Source organism: Oenanthe melanoleuca, chromosome 2 (genome assembly GCF_029582105.1).
Source record: "Oenanthe melanoleuca isolate GR-GAL-2019-014 chromosome 2, OMel1.0, whole genome shotgun sequence".
Classification (NCBI taxonomy): domain Eukaryota; kingdom Metazoa; phylum Chordata; class Aves; order Passeriformes; family Muscicapidae; genus Oenanthe; species Oenanthe melanoleuca.
Window position 1 is genome coordinate 21,328,875 of NC_079335.1, and position 13,814 is coordinate 21,342,688.

Genomic DNA, 13,814 nt, shown 5'->3' on the forward strand with positions numbered 1-13,814 from the left:
GACAGCAATGTCCTGGCATTATCAGCTAGAAACTTTCTGTATTCTTTCCCCTTTGTTCTTTGTCCTTACTGTAGAAAGATGGAGGAACTACTGTGATCATAGATGTCATTTTGACTGATCCCAGCTCATTAAGAAAACTTATGCAACTGCCAACAGAAAGGTTAAGCACCATGCAGACCTTGAGGAAAACAAGTTCTAGTGGTCTGAAACAGGTTTAAAACAGGAGCTTTTCTAACTTCTGAGGAGTTTGGGAAAACTGTTGCAATGTGAGACCACAAAGGAAAAGCTTTTTCCCAGAAATAACACTTTGTACCATACCTGGGGAGCTGTTTTCTCAGCTGGTCCTCTGTCTCTAGATATCTCAAAGCACTAAGGCTGTAAAACAATTCATGAAGGCTTAAATGCCCAAATAAAGGGAAAAAAATACCAAACACTCCACCAATGGATATTCACAGGAGACACACATTTTCTATCTCACTTGATAGTCTCTGTGCTGCTATTATTATTATTAAATAATAAAACTAAATTAGTAACAATATCGAAGTTTCTTGCCTAGGTCTTTAATTATTAAACCCATTACTCTAGCTTTGTATTTAGATGTCTCTTAGCCAGTTACTGCTTGTAGTTAAATGGGGATTTCAGATTAGACAGTGAAATGTGTCAAAAGGGGAAACTGTTTTTAAAAAGTGCTAATCCTCTCAGATTTTCAGCATGTGACTTAGAAGTATAAAGCCTGGTATTTTTTAGGCTTAATGTACTTTCAAAGTGTTCACCATTACTTAATTAAAAAAACCTAAATAACCCAACAAATATCAGCCAAAAAATAACCACAACAACAACAACAATCAGTCCATATCTAGGAAACAAAGACACTGACAAAGGCTTCTTTAATTCTCAACTCCTGACCTAAAGGTGTATGGCTAAATTGTTTCATGCTTCATCTGTCTGCCTATTGACTCCAACATCACTTGTTGCAGATTTTAATCCAGTAAAAAATATGTGGAGAATTCAAATAACCCTTCCCAGTTATTAAATTCATGCTCCTAGCTGTAGCATTTATACTGCATTTTGTGTGAACAGCAAACATCAAACAGTACTTATTACTGGGAAATGTATTCCCTCCCCATTCAGGGCATGCCAACCCCCTCACACTGGAGGTAAAGTCACATAAAAAACATCTTGGCAACAATTAATTTAAAAAGCCATTTTGAACCCACTTGCGTGCTAACTGTTCCCTAATTTCAAAGCAATGCAAGTTTTTTATCTCAAATACTCTGGACTAGATACCCACCACATCAGAACATGGTGGCAAGTACCCCTGACATGAGAGGAAACGAGAAAATTACAGCAACAATTACAGAATTATATCCTCCTGTGGCTCATGTTAACATTGCCAAATCCATGTATAAATCAGTACCAACTATTCATAGAACGTACCTGTCAGCAATATACCATGGGACATATGGCTCTACTTAATCAAATATACAATTCCATTTTTTTCAACTCAGAATATTCCTTCAAGGCACAGAGTAGTCAGTCAGTCATTCACACTGTGATGTGGTTTAAAACATTTAAATATTTATGCACCATATTTTATTTATATGTATAGCAATGTCTGAGAGATCTTTTTTTCCCCATCCTAGGAGGAAACTGACCTTTCTGAAGGCCATTTTGCAGTAGTTGCCACACATGTCTTAGATGAGGGACTAGTACTAAGTCAGAAATATTTTGGGTTTAAACAGCCTACCAAGGACTCTCTTATACTTTCTATGTTTGTTTTTTATTAAAAGCATTGTTCGAAATATGACAAAAAACAGAAATTGGAGCTACAAAGATTTTTGTTCACATTGATATTTGAGCCAGCTGTGAAGATTTAAATCACACTAGATCTTGTTTTATGAATGTCCTTTTGCAACAAGAAAACCATGGAATGCCCTTAAAAAAGAATTTTTTGATATAAAACAGATGTTTTATCCTTTTTTGGGGGCTTTGTTATTGTAGTGCCATGATAGGTAATTAATTCCCAGGCTCCACATAGGTCTTCAGGCAGATGAAGAGAATGATTTGATTTCAAGGCTATAGTGGAGTAAGGGAATTACAGGCCTTTGAGGGGTCATTGCAGAAGCAAGTTTCTTATAGTGGGGCTGGCTTCAGCCATTAATGCTGCTTGCACAGAATGTAATGTGAAACTAGTGTTGAACTTCAATAAGGATGGAAGCAGTAGCTGGAAACAATATGTGCTGTTGCTCAGACTGAGCTGAGCTGATGTATCACACAACACCCACCTTTTCATAAATTAATGGAATATTTTGCATTTCAAGAGCAGGGTTTTGATTATTCTGATATAAATCCACCTAGTTTCACTGAAACTCAGGACATTGTGGCTACATTTACCTTTAGATACTTTTTCCCTAATTTTCATTGTTATCACAGAATTAATGCTTATTAGGAAAAACCAATTTCAGTATAAGTTAGGGCTTTTATCTCTTGAAATATTTTTAATGAAAGCAGTTGATATTCTAATTTGCTATTAAATTAATCACAGTAGCTACATTTTTTCTCATTATTGTGCTTGCATACCTGTTGCCAAGCTTGAATTGCTGTATTTAGAGAATGAAGTGCATATTGGCCAAAGCTGATGAAAATAGGGTCAACCATTATGGTGCAGTCAAACAGCCTTCCTCCTGTGCTGCTGGAAACAGCAATCTGCCCCCAGATTTTGAAAGGTTTCACAACACTCTGCATGGTCACATTCCGACACTCCAGAAGTTTACAGTCAGCTTGAGTTGAAAACTGGATCTCCTGGAACACTGACTCATCGTTCCACTGACGAAGGTACACATGAGGCTCATCAAAGGAAACTATCATGTATTCCAGTTCAGATGGCATGCTCTTATCAGACAAAAATGGCTGAAGAAACTTTGGTGGTGCTGAAAAGTAAATGAACAAACAAGATTGGAACATCACCATTGCTGCATTCTTTATGTTCCTGTAAATAATGTTTTTACTGCTTGTATATAAGATGAAAACAAGTAAATTTATCAAAGAGTTGACATTTCTGAAATCTGAAATGAATCCTGTTCACACTGTTTGTTACATGTAAAACAGTATCATAATTAATAGCAGCTGCAAACAAAAAGTATCTGCAAACCAAATTATTTTTGTGGTAAATAAACCAGCCAGAAAAACTGCTGTATCTACACATTGCTCAATGCTTCAGGTCGCCACTTATGTGGAAGAGGGACCATATTTCTGTGAGACTTTTTGCTACAGTAGGTGTATGTGACATTCCACACATAGCACATTATGAACACAATAAAAATTAGCAATCCACTATTTGCTGACATGTGACTGGGCAGGCCAACAGGCTCCACATTGGAAGTTGTCTTTGCTGCAATTATGAATAGTTGAAGACCACAAACCCACTGAAATGTGACATACTACCCTATAATACTAGAAATGAAACAAAGCAGTATCCTGAGACTAAAGCATGAGAAATGTATCACAAAAAAGATTTTATCACATTCACTGAAGTCTCAGTTGTGCAAAGTGCAGAGCACTGAGGCAGCACACACTGCAAGGCACACATACCCCTTGTGTAACATTAGGCATGTGAATATTTCCACTGATGTTATTATTTATGTTGCTGGAACTACTCACATGCTTAAAATTAGCATATGCTCTAGTGCTCTACAGATTTGGAACCAAAACACTCATCCCTATCCAGGATCAAGCCCTGTTATTCTACAAACCGTAATGGATACAACAAGTTTTGTGCTCCCTTTGTGTATAACATAGCACAAAGGAGCCCCAAAACCTAAGGCCTTTAGATGCTATAACAACAGTAACAACAGCATAAACTCAGTCATTGTTGAGAAATAAAACAGCTGTGTTTGATTTTAATCTGATTTTTGCCTTTTCCTGGATATGTAATTTTAAAGACTGAGCATCTGGAACTGGACTGTTATAGTGAGGAAAATTATGTACTGATAGAGGTAGCTGATAGAGAAGAAATTATTTGCTAGTCATTAAATATCAGTCTTGGTGTGATTTGATAATGAATATATTATAATACTTGCAAAAACACATAAACTACACACAAAGAAAGCTGTCCCTGTCAAAATTAGCCAAGAAGTTTGCCCATCTTCCATAGAAGGCATTCCTGGCATTTGAAAATCAGACAATAATCTAAAGATCTCTTGGAATGTATTTGCCATTAATGCAATGACAGAGAGCACTGAATAAAACCAGATGTAGCTCCAAAAGTGATCATAACTGAAATAACTTAAATCTGCAGTTCTCAGAGCTCTTCCAAGGAATTTTTACTAAGCGGGTTGCAAAATCTTCAAGTATTTTAACAGTCCTGTTAATACACTGGAAAATGTAAAAGATCAAATTCATTCACTAAGATGGCTCAAAAGTGAAGTGGCACCTGCTGTCCCTAATCAGACTGGGAAAACAGGCGGCTTCTACAGTTACCCGTGCTGGGGGCAGGAAGGGGCTGCTCCTCCAGCCTCCCTGCCAGCCCTGTGGACAGGCTCAGTGCACACAAATCCTCAGTTTCACCCTGAAGCCTGTGCCACTGGTGGCTCTTGATGATGGCTTGTTTCAAGAATGCCTGAATGAGGAAATGGGGACTGCACAGAGCAGCAGATTGCTTAAGCAGCATCTGGGAACTGTATGTATTTATTACTCTACACAAAGCAGGACTTACCTGAGCCAAGCTGATCAAGATGATGGCATAGGTGGACTTCCAAACAGGTAAACTGGATCAACACACTCAGAGATGGCACAAACCAAGGAGTAAAACAGGAGTCGACCCTGGTACACGCTGCTAGTGCCGTGGGGGTCACGAGCTGATCGCACGCGCTCTGGGAGCCAGATTCACTTTCTGAGCTGCAGAAGGAAGGTAACAACTTCAGCACTTCCAGGACTTTGCAGCTTTACAGCAGGCACTGATGATGTTCCACACACATTTTCTGATACAGACATCATGTTTTACTTTAACTGCTAATGCCAGTGTCTGTACTTTTTCCAAAGGAGACCGTAACAGAAAAGACTGCAATCCATCCATGCTTTTATCAAACTACACTTTCAATTTACAAATACCTGAACCACAAACCCAAAGCCTTTGTGCAGAAAATAAAACCAAAATATGCCATGTATCGTTATTAGTTGAAATAGCTAAACAGTACATTATCATTATTAAAGCTATAAGAATGAGATAAAATTCTGGTCAAGAGAATGATTTGGTTTTTTCCACTTGATTTTATGGAAACCAACTTGCAACCATTAACTATTTCCATGTATGAACCCCTAGTCTTTATAAGCTTTATTTCCTTTGCCCTTCTCACTCTAAAATCACAATTAAAAAATAATCTCCAAGTATTATAAGATCAGCCTGGAGCCCTTTACTAGCATCTATTACAACATATTAACTATACATTTAAATGCCAAGCCCCTGGGTTTTTTTCATAGCTGTACTCCTAACACCATGAATTTCCAAGCATTATCTTTCAGTCTCTTGAGAGAAACTAACACTACATCACAATTCTATAAGCTGCTAAGACACCACAGAAGTACAAATAAACTTTTTAATTTAGCCAAAACTATCTTTAATGTTCCTTATTCTCACTCTCTTTGAAGTTTGGCTCTCAAGAGTTTTAGTTTAAAAGTTTAGACTTGCTTCAAGAAAATTACAACCACATCCCCAGCCAAACACTGTCTTTATTTTTAAAATAAAATTTAATGAAAGATGGACTAAGGTCAACTTAATATTTTTGTCAGAAAGTCATTAGTTTTTTATAAAGCACCACAAATCCACCTCCATTAACATTTTAAAGATATTTTAAATTCAAACATAAGCTTAGATTTGAACAATGGCTTCCAAATAAACACCTTAAGCTTTTAGGACCAGATGTTTTTTATCATGCAATGTGTTTTACTTCAAAATTATACAAATATAATAGGTACTCAAAATATTCAGCTGCAAATGCATGGAATTCCATGGGACAGGTAAATTTATCAGCTTTATTTAGTGTTGCAGTAACTATCTAGCACAGTATTTATTTATAGAACTTAAATCTAACTTAACATTTGTGGATATAAAATACTTACACAGCAGTAAAACCCAACTAAGATCAGCTAATTATCAAAGAGTCATGACAGGATATTAAGAATAGATTGGGGCAGGAAAGTATTAAATATAAATGACTTAATCCAAATTTTAGTTGCTTTCCTGTGCTTCTTTACCTGTTTAAATTGTTTACATTCCAAGAACAGTGTTGTAGGCCTTTTGAGAAGTGGCATATTTGGAAATAAAATTATTCTTTATGTTCACATGATAAAATATCTATGGGACTGGATAACAGAGAAATAGGATACTTTACTTTTCTCTGCCATGGATATTTCTTAGATTGCTGGAACAAAGGGAGGAAGCAAATCCAAAAGGACAAAAATTCATATGCTGATTTAGACAGCTAAATATTTTAGAATCTGTAAAACTGGTTAGCTGTCTCAAAGTAACTATTAATATTTTAAGATTTTTTGCTCATTGCATTTTTATCAGAAACAGGAATTCAGGAACATATGAAATGAAAACAGTTTGCTGTGAGTGCAAACAAATGTTAATTAAAGTATGAAGAACTTTAAAAAAACTAATTTCACCTTGATATTCTGAATTAAGACAATTTCATGAGCAGCTGTAACTGATTGCAGTAAAGAGGAAGGACACTTATTTCTGATATTTATATCTGATATCTGAAGTTTATTCTGAAAAGATACATTTCTTTTCCTCAGAAACTTATTTCTTGACTTACCTATCAGTGACTAAGCATTTTTATTTCTTTTGATATGTTTTGGAGAAACTTTCCAGTTTCTTATTTGGTCAAATTTTATATATCTGCTTTTTATTAATTGAGCATTTTTGTAACTTCTCACTCATGAACACCATGATGACAGAGCAACACGGCATGCTTGATGCAGAAGGAAATGTGGCAGGAGCATCACATTAGGGAGATAATGTAAAGAATGTAATATTTTTCTCCATTTTTTCTGCCCAATAAGTAACAGACCATGCAGAGGTAAAACTCAGCAATTTAAAATGTTGGGAACAAAAAGATTCAAAGCTGTTTTTTGTTTCCTGATGGTGTCACTTTAGAAACCAAAAAGGCCCAACACTGAAACCTTACAAAATGCAGAGTTCAACCAGAGGCTTAAAAACGTAACCAGGGAGAAAACAGCAAGTGAGGGAGGGACAGTGCTGCCCCATGGGACAGAAATCCTCAACCCTGCCAGGGAGGGACAAGGCTGGCACTGCAGGATGACAGGAGCAGGACAGTGCATCCTAAACCACAGTTTGGAAGGTAAAGTCTCTACAGAGAGAAAACTGACTTCTAGGAACTGTCTGGAAAGAAATGCAACAAGGATTTTTCATCACTGTTTTGCCATCTGCCCAGACTTTTGCTGAAGTGTGATTGTTTTATCTGTGAGGGAGTCCATTTGATTTTTACTCAACCAGAAACCATATTCAGAATTATAGCCCTCATGTCATTATGAAAATAAGAATACAGTAACAGTATAAACCAGCTACAGTACAAAATATACTAAAAGCAGCAATCAAATTATTGCAGTATTTTCTTTAAAAAACCCAACTGTCATAAAATGTCATAATATAAATGAACAGTTTTTAAAGAGGAGCTGTAGTCACTACCATGCCCCTTTTAAGTTGAATCCCATTTAAATTTTTTGCCTAGGTAGACTTACATCAGACCTGTAGCACTGCCACTTTCTCCTCTGACTTTGCAGAGAGCACAAAAAAACCCAAAACCCAAAGACCTTTATCACAAACAGCAAATAAAGCAGTGTTAACTGAACATACAGGAACATTTCAATTAAGTCTTGGTGAATGACAGTAGGAGCATTAATATCAGAAGAAGATGTGATTGTGAAATCAAAATTTTTTCATCAATTGAATACAATATAAAAACACCTCCACATTTCTTGGCTGCCTTGGAGCTACAAAATGAAGTGTGGACTGTCCCAAATTTTTCAGCTGTGAAAGAAGAGGATGAACCAGATTCTACTGCTTTGTGTTTGGCAATCATGCTAAAGGAGGAATGTGCCAAAATCAGAGGAAATTAAATAAAAGTGACCTGACTTTATTAACAGAATATTTTTTTTTTTTTTTTTTTTCCTAAATGCTGGGAAATAGAATATTTAAAATGGAAAGTACCTATATTTGTAGTCATATAAATTATAATATTTCACATCATGCAAAGCAGCTCAAGTTAAACATATGGCAACTGAGAACAATGACTTAGCAGTGACCTGCATTATTCTTGTTATTTTAAGAGAAGAATATTTAAACCAAAACTGCCATTTGTGATGAAACTACAACATGGGAAAATATCCACTGGGAAGAAGAAAGAGACCACTTAACTCATTTAATTTATGACTCAAATGCTGGTCTGAACCCAAATTGTTAGAGGTCAAAATCCAGTACATCATTTACTTTGAATAAAAGCTGAAACAATTAGCAAGAAACATGATCGTGATTCCTCACTTGAATTTTTAAAAAGTAGCAATTTAAGGCGTATTTAAAAGTTTTTGTACTTGTTTCATGGTTTGTATCTTAAGGCACTTTCAATTACTATTTTTCTTAAGTGTGTCAGTAATTATAAAAATACCCTTTAAATTACACAGAAGATGCACAAATATATAAAACATCTTGAAATATAACCCATTTAAACAAAAAAATTATAAATCATTCCCAAACAAACCAGGAAGGGGTTTAAGTGTCTCACCAACCAAACAGAGCTTAAAAAGCAATTTCAATTATGATTTGTTAGTCCTGCAACAGGCAAATGCAACCCATAAAAATAATTTATTCTTTGATAATTTCCTTGTAATCCCCCTTTTTAAAATCTTCCATAAACAGTCATTTATGCCATATATGATTTCTTTCATAAACACTGCACTACATCCCCAAAGAGATGCTAAATTATTTCACTTAGTACTTCAAATTTGTTCATTCCTTGAATAAACTTTCATAAATATTCATGCAAACCTTATACATACATAGAAATAATGAATGGGAGACAAAATTCTCAAAAATAAACAATATGCATGTATATATTATGCCTTTCACCAAATAGCTCCTTGATTTTTATATTTCCAGCTAGTTCCTGATCAATCTCAGAAGAGCTTGCATAGAACAGGATTTGAATCAGGACATATTCCCATATTCATTACAGGTCTCTCTATTTCACCCTGCCAGCTCCAGCTACATCAGCTGAATCCACATCTTCTCACAAACCTTGTTGTTTTCCTGTCACATGACACCTACATTTCATACATTATAAACAATGGCAGGAATCATAATAAACTACTAACCCACAATGGATCAGCTCTCTGCTATTAATAATTAGCATATCACAGAGTTACCAAAAAAAAAAAAAAAAAAAAAAAAGAAAGAAAGAAAAAAAAAAAAGAACCCTGTAGAATTTCAAGAAAAAGATATTATCATTGAGCAGCAGCTGCATGCATATGGCAGTGCTTAGAGCCTGTCCCAAAATGCAACATCAAACTAAGAAGATAAACTTCAACAAGACTAAGCATTTTTATACTTCACAATTATAGTGTATTATAATTGCTAATCAATCATACAGCTGCAGCATGTAATTTATGTTAAATCATCCTGAGTGTAAAGAAAAACTGAGGTTCAACTTTTATACAGCCTTTGTTTCTTACTCTCACAGATCCCTCAGTGTTAGTATTCCCAGGTTTAACACCCAGCACTTGGCATTAAGCCTTGAGGCTCTTCCCACAAGTCTGCAAAATCCCATGTTACATGCTTGCTTAGGAACAAGACTTTGACATTTACCACAACATGGGCACTGTCTCTTTCTCAAAACCAAGAAATTGGCATTTTTTTGTTAAGTAGAATCTAGAACATATTTAAGAGTGCTTGGTGAGAAGAAATTATCCATACCAGCAGCAGAAGCCACAGTTTCAGCCAAGTTAATGTCAACATGGACTTCCTACAAGCCACTAGACATCTAGAAAGGTTCATCTTCTCTTCAGGTCCACAGTTTCTGTCACCACCTCCTACACAAGGCTTCCCTTTAAAAGAACATCATCCTTTAGGGCTTAACCATTACCTTCAATTGGTTCTGTAGCTGTAACCATACACATCCAGGTCTTGGGCACAGTCTCAAAACCTCCAGGTCAGTGACATGCAGCTGGCATGTTTGCTCTGTCTCCAAGAAAAAGCCACTGTGCCTCCAACAACGTGCATCAAAGCCTCATATCTGAGGAAGAGCTGCCCTTGTTTTGACCCATTAAGTTTTTCTGAGAAGGATCACTCCAGACTGGTCAGGACTACTTGTTCCACACCAGTCCTTCCTGCAGGCATCCTTAAGAAAGCTTGCAGTGCAGCTTTGTTTGAAGTTAGAGAGATCAGTTTGAACTTTTATCACAGAAACACAGATTGGGTTGGGCTGGAAGGAACCTTAAAGATCATAGTTCAACATCCCTGCCAAGGGCAGTGACAACTTACTCTAGACTAGGATAGTCCAAGTCCCACTCAGCCTGTCCTTGAACATTTCCAGGGATGAGGCATCCACAGCTTCTCTGGGCAACCTCTCCCAGCGCCTCACCACCCTCACAGTGAAGAATTTCTTCCTAATAACTAATCTAAACCTGCCCTCTTTTAGCTTAAATCCATCCCCCCTTATCACATGTCCTTGTAAAAAGTCTCTCTCTAGCTTTCTTTAGGTTCTGAAATGCTGCTCTAAGGTCTCCTTGGAGCCACCTTTTCCTCAGACTAAAAAATTCCAAGTCTCTCAGTCTGTTTTCACAGGAGAGATGCTCCAGCCCATCATCTTTGTGGCTCTTCTCTGGAATCACTCCAGCAGGCTCACATCCTTCTTAAGTTTGGGGCCCCAAGAACTGGACACAGTACTCCAGGTGTGATCTCATGAGAGCAAACCCATGCCCACAAATTAAAAACACTGCTGAGACAGGGAATGTAACTTTTTCTCTCCTTTGATTGAAATCAGAGGATTTCCTTGTATATCCCACAGGTTTCTGGCTTCTGGAGTTCACCCTGACTTATACAAATCTTTAAATTTCCAGTCTACTATTAGTGCATGTATGTATAAACTACACTTAAACCTGTTATGAATTCATTTCCCAGACCAACAAAAGCATCAGGACTAGTGACTGTGCAGCCTCTGGACATGTAGGTGTCAGTTCAAGGAACTTTCCTTTGACTTCCCTCTTTCTCTTCTGTTTATTTGCCTTCAAATGCTTCAGTAGTGAGGTAAATGTTTTTTGCTGCCTTCTTTCCTCTCCTGCTATCCTCGTACAGTGCTGCAAATGCTTCAGTTTAATTCCTGTTGTTTCCAAACAATTACAGCTCATTAGCTTATCAGAGCTCCCTGAATGAAACATTGCATCTAGTGATAAGCCCTCTTGGAGCACAATACAATAAACATGGCTACAGTGCTAAATGCTTTGATGAAAAAAATCTACTAAATTTCACTACATCATTTCCAGTTCCCACCGAGTTCACATTACTGTGGTGTTAAACTGACCAGGAAGGCAATTCTGCCAGGGTCCCACATTCAGAGGAATTAACCTTGTCTAAAACACTTAACTTCTCAATGATGAAAATGCATTCTTTCACAATTAACATCAAGAAATCATTTCCAACCTGATACTATTAATGGAAACCAGATGTTTAATTTTCTTCATTGATTTTGCTAGCCATGCTCATATTCCCTGATTTCTCTGAATTCTGTAGCCTTGTTCAACACATATGTGGATGCTACATACTCATTAAAACTTGGATTCATAAACAAACAGCAAGAATCCGCAAATACCAATGATCCAAGAGAGTAATTTTGGGTTTTCTGGTCTAAATAAAAAATGTTAAGCAGGTCTTTGAAAGTAATTCCACTGCTGTTTCTGGATAGAACTTATACCCATTTCTTTTACTCTGCATATTAACCAAAATTGAATGAATGCAAACAGAGTGAATATCTGTCATTGCACAGTGCTTCTAGCTGTAAACATCACGAAAAATGGATTGCCAGTGTTTAAGAACACTGATTATTTTTTTTTCCTGTTAGCATAGTAAGCGATCTGTGTGAATAATAATGCAATACTATTGAAATAGCAACATTTTGTAATAATAACATCTTTAAAACAGTAATTGACTTGCACTGAAGTGATAATCAAGCTGTATGGAAGATGAATGTTTACAACTACATTATAGAATGGATTGCACCTAAGCCTTTTTCTGTTAATTAGCTGATTTTGCTCTCTTATGCAGCTAAGAGGTCTCAGGACACTGTCTGCACTTTTCAGTAACCTTGTATTCAAAACATGGATGGTTAGATGCTGCCAGGCTGCCTATGAACCTGAAGGAAACCTCTTGTTGTGCACCCTCTGTGCCCATGTGTGAAGGTGAGCTACAGTCTGAAGCTCACTCAGGACTAATAAATCTTATCATATATAAAAAAAGTATCTTCATTACTAAGTCTCTTGAAACAGATTTCTCAGGAGTGAAATTAGATTAAATGTCTTTTCCCCTCCTCCTTTAAGACTACCTTTGGTCATCAGCCACATTCTGGCTGCTGTTGAGGACAATCCTCCACAGGTCAGAGGCGATGAGCTCCTTCTGGTCGCTCACAAGGCTGATGCTGGGCAGCTGCAGCTCACAGACTTTGCTTTCTGAGAGACTGAACTCCCGGAATGCAACAAACGATTTCTGAAGCTCATCCCAGTACTCCAAGCTGCAAGGAACCTGTGATAAAAGGGAGAAGGCAGAATTCCTTTATGCTTGATTGCAAATATAATGCATTTTAATCTATACATGGAAACTGCAAAACTATCTAAACTAAAGTAAATGATCATACAGACAATTCTAACTGTAAACATTACTAACAGCTTGTGATGTCTTTTAAATGAAAATGTTTTTAGAACATCATTGCAGACAAACGTTTCCAACTTTCTCTTCCTCTGTGTAAAAATAGCTGCTTTTTCCACAGGAAACCATGAATAACAAAGACAATCAATCTAAACATTATTTGTATTATGCAGCCAAAAAATCCATCAGATGTCTACACATCACAGTATCAAAGACATTCTAGTCATCATTAATTTTTAAAAATTCATTGTTTTGGTTTTATTACATAAAAAATATATGTTTATTAAAATAATCAATGATGCAGAGAAAAAATTATAATAGACAACACAATGCTTTGTAGTAGGCCAACACATTGCTAAAGATCCTGGGTGAAATAATGAAGCACTTGTAAGCATATGATTTTTCTTTCAAGCACTATTTAGACAAATAAAGGCAAATGAAACCAAATAAATACATAGTGGCTTCTGTTTAATTATGTCCCTAAATTTAAGTCTATAAATAATCTACTTGGACTATTTCATGATGTATCACTGAACCGGAGAGAAAGTTATTATAGGCATATCTATACATCTATAATATCACAAAAACAATTTTAATAAAAGCATAGATCTTAAAGGGTTGTATCTGTTTTTTGTTTTGGTTTTTTTTTTTTTTTTTGTTGTTTTGCTTTGTGTTTTTTGTTGTTTTTGTTTTTTGCTTTTTTAGCAAGAAAGCGAATGAGAATATGAATTTAAAACAAATGCAAACTTAGCTATGAAGATTTTAGAATTAAGATACAGAAATCTACAGGTATGGCAGCTGTACATACTCAAGAATTACTTGAAGTCTAGCTGACATAGAGCAAAGAGTAAGAAAAAAATGCATTTTTATCCCTGTGTAC

The 13,814-nt window shown here is 36.3% G+C and overlaps 1 protein-coding gene across 6 annotated transcripts in view; it reads right to left on the reverse strand.

Annotated features, from left to right (window-relative positions):
* Positions 1 to 13,814, reverse strand: part of VPS13B (vacuolar protein sorting 13 homolog B) — a 425,154-nt gene that overhangs the window by 51,144 nt on the left and 360,196 nt on the right. For all 6 annotated transcript variants that reach the window (XM_056483011.1, XM_056483012.1, XM_056483014.1 and 3 more), the window contains exons 40-42: positions 12,615 to 12,811; positions 4,715 to 4,896; positions 2,581 to 2,930 (exon numbers count right to left, since the gene is read on the reverse strand). In XM_056483011.1, the coding sequence (XP_056338986.1) occupies positions 2,581 to 2,930; positions 4,715 to 4,896; positions 12,615 to 12,811 (729 nt within the window). The remainder of the gene's footprint in view (positions 1 to 2,580; positions 2,931 to 4,714; positions 4,897 to 12,614; positions 12,812 to 13,814) is intronic.